The 17,991-nt window shown below is 38.3% G+C and overlaps 1 protein-coding gene across 8 annotated transcripts in view; it reads left to right on the top strand.

Annotated features, from left to right (window-relative positions):
- Positions 1–17,991, top strand: part of RIMKLB (ribosomal modification protein rimK like family member B) — a 70,519-nt gene that overhangs the window by 16,131 nt on the left and 36,397 nt on the right. For 7 of the 8 annotated variants that reach the window (XM_045462582.1, XM_045462581.1, XM_045462576.1 and 4 more), the window contains one exon: positions 197–428. In XM_045462582.1, the coding sequence (XP_045318538.1) occupies positions 254–428 (175 nt within the window). In that variant the 5' untranslated portion in view covers positions 197–253. The remainder of the gene's footprint in view (positions 1–196; positions 429–17,991) is intronic. The other variant, XM_045462578.1, reaches the window with a different exon arrangement.

The following is a 17,991-nucleotide window of genomic DNA, read 5'->3' on the forward strand; positions in this document are numbered from 1 at the left end:
ATATGTATATTTCCTTTCTTTCTTTCTTTCTTTCTTTCTTTCTTTCTTTCTTTCTTTCTTTCTTTCTTTCTTTCATTTTTTTTAAAACAGGAAGAAATAAAATTTAATTTCATATGTATGGGAGATGCATAAAGACATGAAATTCCTTAGGTAGAATTCTTTATTTACCCTGTGTGTGTATTTGGTCTTTGTCTAGAAAGAATCGTCATTCAGGAGGAAATAATCCAGGAAAAGGAAGAACAAGCAGATCAAGATGTGTAGCTCTGTGGCGGCCAAGTTGTGGTTTTTGACCGATCGTCGAATCAGGGAAGACTATCCCCAGAAAGAGATTTTACGAGCATTAAAGGCCAAATGTTGTGAGGAGGAACTGGACTTCAGGGCTGTGGTGATGGATGAAGTAGTACTGACAATCGAGCAAGGAAACTTGGGTAAGTCTATACTAAATAATTTTATGGATTTTTTTTCTTAGAATATGTTGAATCCACATTTTCTAGGAATAATTTGGATGAAGGAATTGTTAATAGCTTTACATTACAATCATCTGATCTTAAAATGTAGCATATTTTATGGAAGAAATGGAAACCCCGGAATTAATTGAACCTCTTATGTTATTTTTATTTTAACGTTTATTTTTGAGAGAGAGACACACATGCATAGAGCGTGAGTGAGGGAGGGGCAGAGAGCGAGGGAAACACAGAATCCGAAGCAGGCTCTAGGCTCTGAGCTGTCAGCACAGAGGCCGACGCAGGGCTCGAACTCACGAACCGTGAGATCATGACTGGAGCCAAAGTCGATGACTTGAGCTGAAGACGGACGCAAAACCGACTGAGCCACTCAGGTGACCTGAACCTCTTAAGATATTATTTAGGAAATAGTTGGGAGAGAAATTAAAGAAAATCTACTTGTTTTTCCCCATTATTACTGTCTTCTAATTTTAAAATACGTTGTTTATAAGGTGCTCCTGAGAGAACTTGTACTTCATGGGATAATTCAGTAATGAATTTAGTAAATTCATCAAATTCCACATGTGATTCTTATTTTCTTTTTTTCTAAAAACTTCAGAATATTGACTACTTTTTCAAAAATGTTTATTTATTTATTTTGAAAGAGAGAGAGAAGGAGAATGTGAGTAGGGGAGGGGCAGAGAGGAGAGAATCCCAAGCAGGCTCCATGTTGCCACCGCAGAGACCAACGCTAGGCTCAGTGTCTCACAAACCGTGAAATTATGACCTGAGCTGAAATCAAGACTTGGATGCCCAACCGATTGAGCCACCCAGGCATTCCTTTTCTTTCTTTATAAAATATTTTATACATATAGTATATAATACACCGTTTGTTTCTCTTCACTGGATAAAAGTGTCTGAATAATTTGACTCAATTGGTGATAAGTCTAGTATTTATAATTCTGTATTTCATATTTGTTTTAGGGTTACAAGAGGATATCTTAGAAACAGAATTCTTTAGGACTGACTTAGGAATCTTTACGTCTTTACTCTGGAAAGTTATGACTTGTAGGTCATTTCTGTTAGGGAGCATTATATGGTGGCATATACGTGCCATTTTGGATTAACTTTTAGAAGACTAGACATAGTTTAGTGATAGTATTCAGTAAAGATATGAGACAAACACTTAAAACAGATTCTATGTTACTTAACTTGCTTTGAGACTATAATCATAATGAGAACATGTGTTTTCATCAAAAAAATGGAGGGAGATGGTTATTGTGAGAACTAATAATATACAGAATATAAATCTGCTATTAGGGTAATTTCATTTGTAGGCTAGTTAATAGATCCCAGAGTCTTGCCTGATGAATAACATGATACTGTAGATTTAAGTAGGTAAAATCTCTTAGCAAACAGTTGCTCTTTACTCTCTGTCCTTTAACATTTATTCCATTCACTTTACCTTTTTACAGTTATTGTTGCTTTGGAAATAACTTCTTTAGAACTGAACTGTTCCCAGATTGTTTCACTGGAGTGTTTTAGTTACTACCTTTATAAGAAAGATGCATATTATTTTATTTTTGGTCAACTTTTCTTTTTTTTAAATGTATATACATAGGTCCAACACTTATTCAGATTCTGGATTTGGGATAGAGCCTGTTTCATTCTTTCATAAATATAATTTGAGCACTTACTATGTGCTAATTAATTGGTATGGTATGCAAAATGAGACATAGTCCCTATATTCTAAAGGCCAAGATTAACATTAACATCAATCAAGTGATCACACATATTAGTGTAAAATCATTATAACTTTGGTAAATTATAAAAGGAATGGACATCACTTTGCACCCCCCTGCCCTCTAGCTAGCTATGACAGATACATCCTGAACAAATCCGGGCAAATCTTTTCTTTAAAATTCAGAATCTATCATATGCTTTTATAACTTGCAGGTTTTTCAACAAAATTGCATATACAGTTGTTGAAATTGGAGTCAGAAATCTGGACAGAGTATTGTGTTAGGAGCCATGCTCTTGAAGTATGTGTGAGAAGGCCAGTGTACATAGGTCACTAAACACATAAACCACAGGCTTATGGTGTATGTCTCTGTTTTAAAGGTTGGAAAACCAAAGGCGGCCTTTCCAACAGTCCTCTGAAGTCAGGGTTTCTTATTAGACCAAGCTTCTGTCACATAGACCTATTTCTACAAGATGTGGGAAATGCAAATGGACATCTCTGTTCTAATACCTTTCATAGGTTGAAAAATATCTAAGATTGGGGTACCAGGGTGGCTTGGTCCGTTGAGCGTCCGACTTTGGCTCAGGTCATGATCTCACGGTTCATGAGTTCAAGCCCTTCGTCAGGCTCTGGTTTGACAGCTCAGAGCCTGGAGCCTGCATCAGATTCTGTGTCTCCCTCGCTGTCTGCCCCTCCCCTGCTCACACTCTGTCTCTCTTTGTCTCTCTCTATCTCAAAAATAAATAAACATTAAAATTAAAAAAAAAATCTAAGATTGAAAACCATTGTTCTTGGTTTTTTGTTTCCTACTGGACACTCTTTGTTCTCAACTGTCACTTCAGGCCAGTAGGACAAGATTGAACTCACTTCTTCCCCACGAAGCTATCTTATTTCAGCTTTTCAGTTTGTATTTTGTCCTTTGCCCTGGTATTACCGTTAACATATCTTTTGTTTTAAACATGTAGTTTTTAAGTATATTTACTTATATTTAGAGTAGGTATTTGAATAGAGATGTCCATTGCATTTGCCACATCTTGTAGTAAGAGGTCTGTGAGAAGGGCGTAAGTGAGAGCAAGAGAGGAGCAGCGATAGGGGAGAGAATCCCAAGCAGACTCTGCCCTGTCAGTGCAGAGTTTAATGCAGGGCTCTATCCCACAAACCAAGAGTAGGACACTTAATTGACTCAGCCACATGTGTGCTTTTCTGTTTTATTCTTAAGAGCCATTTCTGCCACAAAATTTTCTTGCTTTTTCCTTCTAAATGACAATTGTTCTGCTTTTCAGTATCCTAAGTCAAGCTGTTAATGGCCCCAAGTTTAAACGACTGCAACATTCCTATAGCTCGTTATCTTTCACTACAGTGTTTCCTCTCTAGCTCTTTCTCATTCATTAAACACCAGTTTTATCATCTTTCTAAAAACCTTCAGAAACCCTATTTCCAAGCACTGTTCAATCTATTTTATTTTTAAGGCTTATTTAAAAAAATAAATGAGTGGGGGGAGGGGCACAGAGAGAGACACACACAGAATCCCAAGCAGGCTCCAGGCTCTGAGCTGTCAGTACAGAGCCTGACATGGAGCTCGAACCCACGAACCATGAGATCATGACCTGAGCTGAGGTCAGACGCTTAAGCAACTGAACTATCCAGGCGCTCCAGGGCTTTTTATTTTTTATTTGTATTATTTATTTATTTTTAAAATTAATGTATTTATTTTGGGGGGGGGGAGGGAGAGAGAGCGTGCGAGAGGGAGCAGGAGGGGCAGAGTGAGGGAGACAGAGGATCCGGAGAGGGCTCCTCACTGACAGCAGAGAGCCCAATGTGGGGCTCAAACTCATGAATATGAGGTCATGACTTGAGCCAGTTTACTAAGCATACTTTTCCATGTCCACTGTTTATAGCATAAATGTTACCACATGCGCAACAATAAGACCCAGCTTCACAGCCGGTAGGATGCTCTAATGAAAAAGAGACATGTGTTGGCAAGAATATAGAGAAATTGGAATTCTCCTGCATTGCTAATGGGAATGTAAAATGGTGCAGTCCCTTTGGAAAACAGTTTGGCAGTTCCTCTAAAGGTTAAACATACAGCTACCATAGGATCCATCCCACTCCTGCATGGAATGACAACGTATGTTTGCAAGAATTCACCAGTGAAAACATCTGGTTCTGAGCTTTTCCTTGTTCGGAGACTTTGGATTACTGATTTAATAGGTCTGTTCAGATTTTTTATTTCTCAATGATTCAATTTTAGTAGGTTGTAGGTTTCTAGGAATTTATTCATTTTTTTCTAGGTTATCCAATTTGTTGGTGTGTAATTGTTCATAGTTGTCTCATGATTACTTTTATTTCTTTGGTGCCCATTGTAACATTTTCTTTCATTTCTGATTTCTTATTTAAGTCTCTTTCTTTCCCTTTTTAGTCTAGCAAAGGGTTTGTTAATTTATTAATCTTTCCAAAAGTCCAAGTTAGTTTTGTTGATTTTTATTTTATTTTTCTCTTTTTTATTTTGGTTATTTGTGTTCTAATTTCTTTTTTTAGTTAATTTTTTCTTGAAAGAGAATGCAAATAGGGGAGAGAGAGAGAGAGAGAGAGAGAGAGAGAAAATCCCAAGCGCTCACAGCGCAAAGCCTGATGTGGGATTTGATCTCACAACTGTGAGATTATGATCTGAGCTGAAATCAAGTGTCAGATGCTTAGCTGATTGAGCCCCCCAGGCACCCCAGAGATTTTCCTTCTTTCTTAATGTGCATGTTTATACCTGTACACTTCGCTCTTAACACTGCTTTCACCACATCCCATAAGTTCTGGTATTCTGTGTTTTGCTTTTGTCTTAATATTTTTTTTCTCTTTTTTTCTAAACTTTAATACTTTTTTTTTAACTTTATTTATTTATTTACTTTAAGAGAGACAGTGAGCCAGGGAAGGGAAGAGAGAGAGAATCCCAAGCAGGCTCCGCAGGGTCAGTGCAGAGCTTGACATGGGGATTGAACTCACAAAACAGTGAGATTATGACCTGAGCCAAAATCTAGAGTCAGACGCTTCTTAACCAAATGAATGAGCCACCCAGGCGCCTGTTCTTATGATATTATCTGATTTCCCTTGTTACCCCTTTTGTTTTATTTATTGTTTGAGTGTGTTATTTAATTCCCAGGTATTTATGAGTTTTTCATTTTCCCTTTGGTATTCATTTCTAGTTTCAGTCCATAGAAACCGGAAAAGATACTTGGTATGATATCGGTATTCTTAAATGTAAGATTTGTTTTGTGGCTTAACATGTGATCTATCCTGGAGAAAATTTCATTTGCCCTTGCAGAACTTGGATTGTGTTGTTGTTTGGGGTGGGGGTATGTGTTTTGATATATTTGTTAGGTCTAGTTGATCTGCGGTGTGTTTCAGTTTTGTTTCCTTATGAAATTTTCTTTTTTTCTTTGGGGGGGGAATGGTCATTGTTTTTATTTATTTTTTTAATTTACATCCAAGTTAGCATACAGTGCAACAATGATTTCAGGAGTAGATTCCTCAATGCCCTTTGCCCATTTAGCCCATCCCCCCTCCCACAACCCCTCCAGTAACCCTCTGTTTGTTCTCCATATGTAAGAGTCTGTTATGTTTTGTCCCCCTCCCTGTTTTTATATTATTTTTGCTTCCCTTCCCTTATGTTCATCTGTTTTGTCTCTTAAAGTCCTCATATGAGTGAAGTCATATGATATTTGTCTTTCTCTGACTAATTTCACTTAGCATAATACTCTCTAGTTCCATCCACGTACTTGCAAATGGCAAGATTTCATTCTTTTTGATTGCCGAGTAATAATCCATTGTATATATTTATCACATCTTCTTTATCCATTCATCCATCGATGGACACTTGGGTTCTTTCCATACTTTGGCTGTTGTTGATAGTGCTGCTATAAACATGGGGGTGCATGTGCCCCTTTGAAACAGCACACCTTAGATAAATAGATAGTGTAATTGCGGGGTCGTAGGGTAGTTCTATTTTTAATTTTTTGAGGAAACTCCATACTGTTTTCCAGAGTGCTGCACCAGCTTGCATTCCCACCAACAATGCAAAAGAGATCCTCTTTCTCCACATCCTCGCCAACATCTCTTGTTGCCTGAGTTGTTAATGTTAGCCATTTGGACAGGTGTCAGGTGGTATCTCATTGTGGTTTTGATTTGTATTTCCCTGATGATGAGTGATGTTGAGCATCTTTTCATGTGTCTGTTCACCATTTGGAAGTCTTCTTTGGAGAAGTGTCTATTCATGTCTTTTGCCCATTTCTTCACTGGATTATTTGTTTTTTGGGTGTTGCGTTTGATAAGTTCTTTATATATTTTGGATACTAACCCTTTATCTGATATGTCATTTGCTGATATCTTCTCCCATTCCGTTGGTTGCCTTTGACTTTTGCTGATTGTTCCCTTCGCTGTGCAGAAGCTTTTTATCTTGATGAGGTCCCAGTAGTTCATTTTTGCTTTTGTTTCCCTTGCCTCTGGAGGCATGTTGAGTAGGAAGTTGCGGTGGCCAAGGTCAAAGAGGTTTTTGCCTGCTTGAGGATTTTGATGGCTTCCTGTCTTACACTGAGGTCTTTCATCCATTTTGAGTTTATTTTTGTGTATGGTGTAATAAAGTCGTCCAGGTTCATTTTTCTGCATGTTGCTGTTCAGTTTTCCCAGCACCACTTGCTGAAGAGACTGTCTTTATTCCATTGGCTAGTCTATCCTGCTTTGTCAGAGAGTAGTTGGCCATATGTTTGTGGGTCCATTTGTGGGTTCTCTATTCTGTTCCATTGATCTGAGTGTCTGTTCTTGTGCCAGTACCATACTGTCTTGATGATTACAGCTCTGTAATACACCTTGAAGTTTGTCCTTAGGAGGTTTTGTCTGTTTGCTTCATACCATAACATACGGTATTTGAATTTTTCATTATTGTGTTAGTGTCCATTTCTCTCCTTGGTCTTTTACTATTTGCTTCATGCAAGTGGGTACTCTATTAGGTGTCTGCATATTTACAATTGTTAATAGCTTCCTGGTGAATTGACTCTCATCATTATAATGATGATTATCTCTTGTGACAGGTTTTCTCTTAAAGGGTATTTTATCTCATAAGTATGGCCACCTGCATTCTCTTTTGGTAACCATTTGCATGGAGTATCTTTTGTCAGTCTTTTACTTTCAGCTTTTGGGTGTCTTTACATCTAAAATGAATCTCTTGTTAGTAGCATATAGTTGGCTCTTCTTTTTGTATCCATTCTATCCCTCTGTATCTTTTCATTGTGGGGGTTTCTTTCATTAACCTTTATTTTTAAAAATTTTTTAATGTTTGTTATTTATTTTTGAGAGAGCACAAGTGGGGAAGGGGCAGAGAGAGAGAGGGCAACGCAGAATCCAAAGGAGGCTCCAGGCTCTGAACTTTCAGCACAGAGCCTAATGGGGGGCTTGAACCCACGAACTGCACGATCATGACCTGAGCCAAAAGTCGGACGCTTAACTGAATGAGCCACCGAGGCACCCCTCTTCTGTTTACTTTTAATGTGATTACTGAAAGAGTAAGACTTACTGTTTTCTGTATGTCTTGTACCTATTTTGTTTCTCTTTTCCTCTCTTATAGACTTCCTTTGTATTTTGTTAATTTATTATAGTGGTATGCTTTAGTTCCTTATTTAGTTTTATGTATTTTTTTTTTAATTTTTTAAACGTTTATTTATTATTTATTATTGAGACAGAGAGAGACAGACCATGAATAGGGGAGGGGCAGAGAGAGAGGGAGACACAGAATCGGAAGCAGGCTCCAGGCTCTGAGCCATCAGCCCAGAGCCCGATGTGGGGCTCGAACTCACGGACCACAAGATCATGACCTGAGCTGAAGTCGGACGCTTAACCGACTGAGCCACCCAGGCGCCCCTTATGTATTTTCTATAGGTGTGTATTTTATTCATCGTTACTGTGGAGATTACGTAATATGCTATATAGTTTAATTTATTTTAGATGATAAATTTATTCATATGCAAACTCTGCCCTTACAAATCTTCCCTTATCTTATGTTAACAGTGTCACAAATTACATCTTATATTTTGTATCCATTGAAATAGTTTTATGGGCATCGTTATTTTTATGCATTAAAATTTTTTTTTTAATGTTTATTTTTGAGAGAGAGCGAGAGTGAGAGCGAGAGCGAGAGAGAGAGAGAGAGAGCAGGCGCACAGCATGGGAAGGGGCAGAGAGAGAGAGAGAGAGGAAGACACAGAATCCAAAGTAGGCCCCAGGCTCTGAGCTGTCATTGCAAAGCCAGACGTGGGCCTCCAACCCACAAAAACCGTGAGGTCATGACCTGAGCCGAAGTTGGGATGTTCAACTGACTGAGCCACCCAGGGGCCCCTGCTTTTTACTTTTTTTTTAAGTTTATTTTATCCATTTATTTTCAGAAAGGTGGGGGCAGAGAGAGAATCCCATGCAGGCTCTGTACTGCCAGTACAGAGCCCTATGTGGGGCCAGAACCTACACGCTGTGAGATCATGACCTGAGCTGAAATCCACAGTTGGATGCTTAGTTGACTGAGCCACCCAGGCACCCCAACTTTTTTTGTTTATATATAAACTCTAGGCCCAACATGAGTCTTGAACTTAACGACCCTGAAATCCAGAGTCGCATGCTGTACCAAGTGAGCCAGCCAGGTGACCCTGTATGCCTTTAATTTTAAATGCTATACCAGCAATAACACTGATTTATGTACTACCATTGGAATATTTTAGGATTCTGTATTTATATATTTACCTTTATCCAAGAGCTTTATTTTTTTTATGCTTTTGTGTTGCTTTCTAGTATTCTTTGTTTTTCGTATTTAAAAAAAATTTTTTTTAAAGATTTCATGTTTAAGTAATCTGTGCACCCAGTGTGAGGCTCGAACTCACAACCCCAGGATCAAGAGTCAGACACTCCATTGATGGGGCCAGTCAGGAGTACCCCTGCCTCCACTGCCTTCTAGTATTCTTTCAACTTGGACTGTCTTTAGCTGTTCTTATAAGGCCAGACTATTGGTGATGAACGTCTCAGCTTTTCTTTATCTGGGAAAAATCTTTACGTCTCCTTCATTTTTGAGGGATAGTCTTGCTGGATATGTTATTATTCTTCATTGTCAGTTTTTTTATTTCAGCACTTTTATTTTTAATTTTTTTTTTCTGACGTTTATTTATTTTTGAGACAGAGAGAGACAGAGCATGAGTGGGGAAGGGGCAGGGAGAGAGAGGGAGACACAGAATCCGAAGCAGGCTCCAGGCTCTGAGCTGTCAGCACAGAGCCCAATGTGGGGCTCGAACTCACGGACCATTAGATCATGACCTGAGCCGAAGTCGGATGCTTAACCGACTGAGCCACCCTGGCACCCCTCTCATTCTTTTTTTAAAGTTTCCTGTCTCAGTAATTCAGATGTCTTTTTTGAGTTTCCTGATTCTTCTGTTTGAACAGTTCTGCTAGTAAACTACTGTATTTTCAGTTGAGTTTTTGTGCTCTTTAGCTCTAAAATTTGTTTGATTCTTTTTTAATAGTTTTTCATTGATATTCTCATTACCACACAATGTTACATTAGCAACATTAGATCTTTGTTTATTTTATTTTATTTTTTTTTTAAATTTTTTTTTCAACGTTTTTATTTATTTTTGGGACAGAGAGAGACAGAGCATGAACGGGGGAGGGGCAGAGAGAGAGGGAGACCCAGAATCGGAAACAGGCTCCAGGCTCTGAGCCATCAGCCCAGAGCCTGACGCGGGGCTCGAACTCACAGACAGCGAGATCGTGACCTGGCTGAAGTCGGACGCTTAACCGACTGCGCCACCCAGGCGCCCCTAGATCTTTGTTTATTTAAGGTCATGTCTGGAGATTTATTTGTATCCTTTGAACCATGTTGCCTTGTTTCTCTCTAGCCTTTGTTATTTTTTGTTGGTTTTTGAGCATTTGAAAAAACAGCCACCACTCTCAGTTTTTATGGACTGCTTTTATATGGAAGACTTCTACCAATCTCTCTTTTATTTTCAAAAATTTTTTTTAAATTTTATTTATTTTGAGAGAGAGCAAGCATATCAGCAGGAGAGGGGCAGAGACAGAGAGGGAGAGAGAGAGAGAGAGAGAGAATCCTATGCTCTGCACTGTCAGTGCAGAGCCCGACATGGGACTCTATCTCACAAATTGTGAGATCATGACCTGAACGGAGATCAAGAGTTGGACTCTTAACCCCCTGAGCAGGAGCCTCATCAATCTTTTAATTGGAGAGTTTAATTCATTTACATTGAAAGCAATCACTGTTAAGGACTGACTTACTTCTGTCATTGCTCTGTTTTGTTTATACCCTATAGCTTTTATTGTCCCTTATTTCCTATACTGGTGTCTTACAGTAATACTTGCTTTTATATTAATGACTTTTTCCCTTAAACGTATTAGTCTCCATTGTCATATAGAAAACAATAAGTACAGTTAGAAACTTTTGTTCCAATAATACTAGCTTTTCTAATTCCTCCTGTATTTGCCTTTATTGACATTTTTATTTTTCTGTATGGTTTTTAGTCACTGTGTAGTGTCCTTTCATTTCTTCTTGCAGGACTCCTTTGAATGTTTCTTGCAGGACAGGTCTAGTGCACTCCTTCAACTTCTGTTTTTCTGGGAATGTCTTTCTTGATTTCTCCCTCATTTTTTTTTTTTTTTTTTTCAACGTTTATTTATTTTTGGGACAGAGAGAGACAGAGCATGAACGGGGGAAGGGCAGAGAGAGAGGGAGACACAGAATCGGAAGCAGGCTCCAGGCTCTGAGCCATCAGCCCAGAGCCCGACGCGGGGCTCGAACTCACGGACCGCGAGATCGTGACCTGGCTGAAGTCGGACGCTTAACCGACTGCGCCACCCAGGCGCCCCTCTCCCTCATTTTTAAAGGATGCTTTTGCTGGTTGATAGTTTCTTTTTTGTTTTCTTTTCTCTTCTTTTCTTTTCTATTCTTTTCTTTTCTTTTCTTTTCTTAGCACCTTGAATATGTCGGCCTCCCATCTTCTTGCCTCCAAAGTTTCTACTGAGAAATCTGCCATTTGAGGATCCTTATTATATGATGATTTGCTTCTCTTGCTTCTTTTGAGATTCTCTCTTTGTCTTGGATTTTGAAAGTTTGATTATAGTATGTCTCGGCATGAGTCTGAGTTCATCTTACTTGGAGATTGTCGAGCTACTTGGATGTTGATATTCATGTCTGTCATCAGATTCGTGAAGTATTCAGTCATTATTTCTTCAAATATTCTCTCTGTCCCTTTCTTCCCCTCCCTTTCCTCATCCCATGTACTCTGTTTCTCTCCCTCATTTCTGGGACTTCTGTAATACGTATGTCTCCTCAAGTTTAGTGATTCTTTTTTCTGCCTGTTCACATTTACTTTTGAATCCCTCCAGTGAATTTTTTATTTCCATTTTTGTGCTTTTTATTTTCAGCTTCAGAATTACTCCTTGGCTTCTTTCTGTATTGTTTTTATCTATTGATATTTCTGTTTTGCTCACCATGGTTTTCTGGATTTTCTTCTCATGTTTCTTTAGTTCTTTTAGCATCTTAGAGACAGTTGTTTTAACATCTTAGTCTAATGTCTCTGCTGTTAGATCTTTTTCAAGAACAGTTTCTGTTGATTTATTCCTTTGAACATCTATACGTTCCTGTTTCTTTGTATTCTTTGTGAGTTTTTGCTGAGTACTGCATATTTGAACCCCTAGTAGTGTGGTAACTCTGGAAATCAGATTCTCTTCCTTCCCTAGGATTTGTGTTTTTTGTTTGCTGTTTTCATTTTTATTTCTTTGATTGTTGTAGGCTGTCTCCTTGCTGAGGATTAGCTGGGGATGTAAATTTAATGTCTTCTCAGGACTTTTCTAAACCATTTCCGAGTCATGCACAGGCACTTTGTAGTTTTCCCATATATGCAGTTGTTTTTTAATGTCCTGGTCTTTAATGTGGTGGCTCCTGAAAGGGGAAAAAGGGCAAGACAGACAGAGGAGGGGGGCAGAGAGGATATTTGAAGAAATAAATAAATACCCTGGAAAACACTTAACCTAGATTGGTAGGGGCTTATAACAGTGGATGGGGGTAGTATAACAATAATGGCTACTGACCTCTTTGCCTGAAATTGTATGATCAGAAGCTTCAACCAGCCATCAGAAGAGAGATACTCAATATTCAGAGGACAGGATCCTTTTAGCCAGCCTTGGCTCCTGCAAGGTGTGTCAGCTGCCCCAGGAACAGATGCATAGTATGCCTGAGGGGTGGGGGATGGCTAGTGCTCCTGTGTTAAGAGCTGAAATTGAGCAGAATTCACTGTATTTTACCATTCTTGTCATTTCCCGAAAGTTTCAGTCCTTCAACAAACCTGAGAGTTCTAAAGCAGTTATATCTGATTGTGCCAGTGCAATTATTGTATAATGGCATGGAGACAGATTCCTGGTGCACCCTACTCCACTACCTTTCCAGAATCCTCTCTTCTGTCACGTTTCATTGATGTTCTCTTTTTTTTTTTTTGTTCTGATGTTTTGTATTTTGTATCTTAATGGATATATGCATTGTGAATATGTTCTTTCACTCTGCGGTTTGCCTTTTTGCTCTGTTAATGGAATATTTTGATGGATGGAAGTTGCCAGTTTTAATTAGGTATAATTTATATTTATTTTTTTTGGCTAGTGCTTTTGTGTCCTTGTTAAAAAATATTTATGGAGCCAAGAATTCCTTTGAGGGGTGCCTGGGTCGCTCAGTCAGTTGAGCTTGGAGCCCATTTAAAAATCTCTCTCTCTTCCTCTGCCTCTGTCTCTCTCTCTCAAATAAAAAATAAATAAATAAAAGAATTCCTTTGAGACACATACCAAAATACCTACTTGATAAAATAAGAAATTGTTAAGTGAAATTATGAAGTTGGGGAAAGGGACATATGATATGGTATCTTTTCTAAAGGGAGAGTGATATGTGATTATAACCTTTGCTGGTTTAAAAAATGGATAACGGAGCGGCACCTGGCTGGCTATGTCAGAGGAACGTTGTGACTGTTGATCTTCGGGTTGTGAGTTTGAGCCCCACGTTCGGTGTAGAGATAACTTAAGAAAATAAAACTTTTAAAAATAAGAAAAGGGAGCTAATGGAAGGATAAACCATAATTTTTAAAAATATGGTTACCTTTAGGGAAGAGAGAAAAGGTTGAAGAGCAAGCATGAGCTAGACTTCTCTGACTCAAAATAATCTGTGGTTGGGGAAAATGGGGATGTAGAGAATAATAGAGAATAATTGATAATTATTGAAAGTAGATGAATAGTATATTATTGAAAGTAGATGAGTAGTAGATGAATTCATTGTAATGTTCTCACTACTTTCCTTTTTAGAAGTTTCTATAATAAAAAATGTAAACTAGGGGTGCCTGGGTGACTCAGTCTGACTTTAGCTCAGGTCGTGATCTCACTGTTTGTGTTCGAGCCCCCAGTTGGGCTCTGTGCTGACAACCGAGAGCCTGAAGCCTGCTTCAGATTCTGTGTCACCTCCTCTCTCTGCCCCTCCCCGGCTTGCTCTCTCTCTCTCAAAAATAAATAAACATTAAAAATTTTTTTAAAAAATGTAGAATAAATGTAGAGAAAGTTTGACCTGATGAAAATTTGTTATTCCCAAAATCGCTTCTTGAGTTAAACTAAAGCTTTTTGTTTTACTCTAGCAAATTCACCGGAAAATACACATTGCTTTGAAAAGGTCACAAAAGGTCATGACACTACACTTGATTTATAATAGGCCTGTCTTACTGTTTAGGTTCTATGCGTGTGTAATACATATTTATGTAATTTGTGTCTTTCATAAAACAGAAGTTTTATGGCATGTACTTGTTAGCATTTTAGAAGGGCCCTGTGATTTTTTTTTTTTATACCTTACCAATGAAGACTTTTGTTTTCTTTAGGGAGAGATGGCAACAACTCAGATTCATATTCTCCAAAACTTATTTCATACCTGAAACAATTTGTAATCTTCTTTTCACATATTTTTATGTCTCTGAAAAGCTGTTGTGTCTGGAAATATTTTCTTTTTTTCATTTTATTTCCTTTTTAATTTTTATTTAGTTTTGGGAGGGAGGAAGAGAGAGAGCGTGAGTGGCAGGGGGGGCAGAGAGAGAGAGAGGGGAGAAAAGAGAGAATCCCAGGCAGGGTCCATGCTGCCAGCACAGAGCCCAATGCAGGGCTGGATCCCACAACCCTGGGATGATGATCTGAGCTGAGATCAAGAGTCAGACACTTAACTGAGCCACCCAGGCACCCCTTTTTTTTCTTCTTAAAATGGTTTTGTAAGAAGAAATCAGTTTGCTTTTACATATACTGAGTTACTTTGGTATTTTGGTTTTAATTTCTAGATTTACCAATTACCTACTTTTAATATACGCATATACTTTGTCCCCCTACTCACCCCATTAATGTTAATAGTGCTGTCATGAGGTTGATTCAGTCATTTGAAACAGTTAGTGTTAATGACAGCTCAGCTGGTCCTAATTCATTGAGCTAATCCTCACTATTTGGCACTCTGCCCCCCGCCCCCCATGTTGCATTAGTAGATAAACCTATCCCCAAATAACACTTAGTTATTTCATATAATTAAAACATTTTAATTTATTCTGAACATTTTCCTTAAATGTTCCCCTGGAAGTTTCCTCTCAGTTAATTTCAAAGGAAAGAGAAAGAAACATTTTGGGAGCACTACTGTATATAAAGCATAGTGCTAGGCACATGTATCTTTTTTTTTTATTTTATAAAATCATAATAGCTTTATATGTTTCCTAATTATAAAGTGACACAAACAGTACCAAAATATAAAGATTAAAGCAAATGTCAGTTGAAATTTTACCATCCATAGGTTTATCACTGCTAAACACACAAACATAAATGAATTACTTCATATTGTCCTTTAACTTTTTTTTCACTTATCAGTGAGTGTCATCTACTTGTCAAGATACTAGGTACTGGAGATATAGAGTTTATAGCAAAATAGACATATTCCAACTGGTCCATGGCTTCTTTAAACTAATTGGGAAACATGAACATTATATAAAAGTCAAAGAAATAGTTGCACACTAAGCGGTATAAAGGAAAAGTATATGTAGTGTGATATGAGAGAATACACTAATGGAATCTAATTTATTTTAAGATTTTTTTTTTAAAGTAATCTCTACACCCAGTGTGGGGCTTGAACCCACAACTCTGAGATCAAGAGTCACACACTGTACCTACTGAGCCATCCTGGTGCCCCTAACTGGAATCCAATTTAGATTGAGTTAGATAAGGCCTCTTTAACAAAGTGACACTAAAACCTGAAGGATAGATAGGTGTTATCCAGGAATACAGTGAGAGCAAGAGTATATGCATTGCTGTTAGGTAGTACTCCTTTGCCATAAATTCTTGAAGAGGAATCACTGTTCATTGCCAGAGTGTCCTCCAGAAAGGTTGTCCTTTTCCAGTATTCTCTCCAGTGCGATTGTTTTCATTTTAATATTAATTAGACAAGGAATGGTGCAGTTTGAGTCACTTTTCTGCTTAATCTTTTAGAATCTTGATCTATGATTCTAAACCCAGCTGGCCAGTGAGATTTACAGTCAAAAAATAAGTTGGGGGAGCCTGGGGTGTAACTCAGTGAGTTGGAGCATCTGACTCTTGATTTCAGTTCAGGTCATGATCCCAGGGTCATGGGATTGAGCCCTGTGTTGGGCACTGTGCTGAGTGTGGGGCCTGCTTAAGATACTCTCTGTCTCTTTCTAAGATTTAAAAAAAAAAAAAGAGGAGCGCCTGGGTGGCGTAGTTGTTTGAGTGTCTTCACTCTTGATTTCAGCTTAGGTCATTAGATCAAGCCCTGCATCGGGCTCTGTGCTGACAGAGCCTCCTTGGGATTTCTCTCTCTCCCTCTCTTTCTGCCCCTCATCCATGTGCTCTCTCTCTGTCAAATAAATAAACTTAAAAAAAAAAAAAAAAATCAGTTGTTGAGTATTCAACGGAAAAAGCTTTAATGTCTTCAGTCATCAGGAAGAAATTTTTTTTATGAACTCAGGCCTTCTGTCCCCTGCCCCCGACCTTATCAAAATAGTAGGGAGCTTTGGTTATATTTAGTCTGTGTGCTAAACCCAGTGTTGGGCTGGAACTCAGTACCCTGAGATCAAGAGTCACAGGCTCTTCCTATTGAGCCAGCCAGGCACCTTTTCAGTGATATAACTGAAGGAATTTTTATCTTTTCTACCAGCACCAAGTACCAGTCTTAGCAGCTGCCTATCCCTTTCCAGAAATAATTCAGAAAAGTGAAGCAATTGGGTTAGTTGCCCCTCTAATGCTTTATTTAAACTCTTGGATTTAGGGATCAAATTGCTCATGGAAATGGCTGCAGTTTTTATATATGATGTTGAGTGTTATAAATTAAGATATGAATATAAATATGTATGTGACTATTCATATGAATAAAAGTTATAGTGATAATTTATAGACAAGTGACATAAATTAAGAAATGTGATATTCTTGCAAATAAATAAGTAGGTTCTTTTCATTTATTTATTTTCAATTTTTTTTAATGTTTATTTTTGAGACAGAGAGAGAGACACAGAGTGTGAGCAGGGAAGGGGCAGAGAGAGAGGGAGACACAGAATCTGAAGCAAGCTCCAGGCTCTGAGCTGTCAACACAGAGCCTGACATGGGGCTCGAGCTCATGGACCACGAGATCATGACCTGAGCTTAAGTTGGATGCTTAACTGACTGAGCCACCAAGCAACCCTATTTATTTATTTTTTATTTATTCATTTATTTTTAATTATTCTTGGGGGAGTGGGGGAGAGAGAGTGAGCAAGCACATGAGGAGTGGAGGGGCAGAGAAAGAGAGGGAGAGAGAGAATCCTAAACAGGCTCTGCACTGTCAGTGCAGAAGCCAGGCTTGAACTCTAAAACAGTGAGATCATGACCTGAGTGGAAATCAGGAGCCACCCAGGTGCCCCTAAATAAGCAGGTTCTTAATTATAAATACCATTTCAAAATAATTCCCTTGGTTATGTTATAGGATGAGATAATGATGAAGTGTTAAAAGACCTTGAGTATCCCTGGTCTCTGTCCCCGAAATATAGTTATTAAAGATAATGAAAACTGCCCTACCAAATACTAATAAATTGCAAGGAGTAAATATAATGTAGATAAAGTTTCTAGTTCAGTTCTTGGCCTGTGGTACATTCTTGTTTCTTTGCCTTCAATATCTATTCCTGCACCCCACTTCTTAACTAAACAGCACATTAATTTCCTTTTGAGAAATTCCTTCTTCCACATTGCGCAGTCTCGTTGGGGCTGTTACTTATGGTTCCCTACCCCTGGATAGTCAAGCTGGGCCGTAGGTTGGAAGTCTACTTTGAGTAGTTTGGAAGTCCCTTTGAGTCCCTACTTTGAGTAGTTGGAAGTCCCTTTGAGTAGTTTGACTCAAGGATAGAAGGAGAAAGTTTGGAATTTAATAATTTTCGTATGGCATCTTAAAATTTTAGGTTGTTTCTTTGTTCCCAGATTTGAAGAATGGCCATGGTCTTTTTTCCCAAGCCCGTTTTTGTCATCATTCTTTTTAGTTCTGAAGTTCTAAGCAAAATCCTATATCCATCCATCCGTTAATTTTTTTTCTTAATAAAGTTGCCTAGAGATATTTTAGTTGCTTACAAATCCAATAACCTTAACCAATACAGAAATTAATTCTGGAGAGCAGATTGTGGATTGATTACTTGGCATAGGTAAGACAGAAGTCCAATTAGATTAGAACTATTCCAGAGAGGTAATCTA

The sequence above is a fragment of the Leopardus geoffroyi genome, chromosome B4, assembly GCF_018350155.1.
Source record: "Leopardus geoffroyi isolate Oge1 chromosome B4, O.geoffroyi_Oge1_pat1.0, whole genome shotgun sequence".
NCBI lineage: Eukaryota > Metazoa > Chordata > Mammalia > Carnivora > Felidae > Leopardus > Leopardus geoffroyi.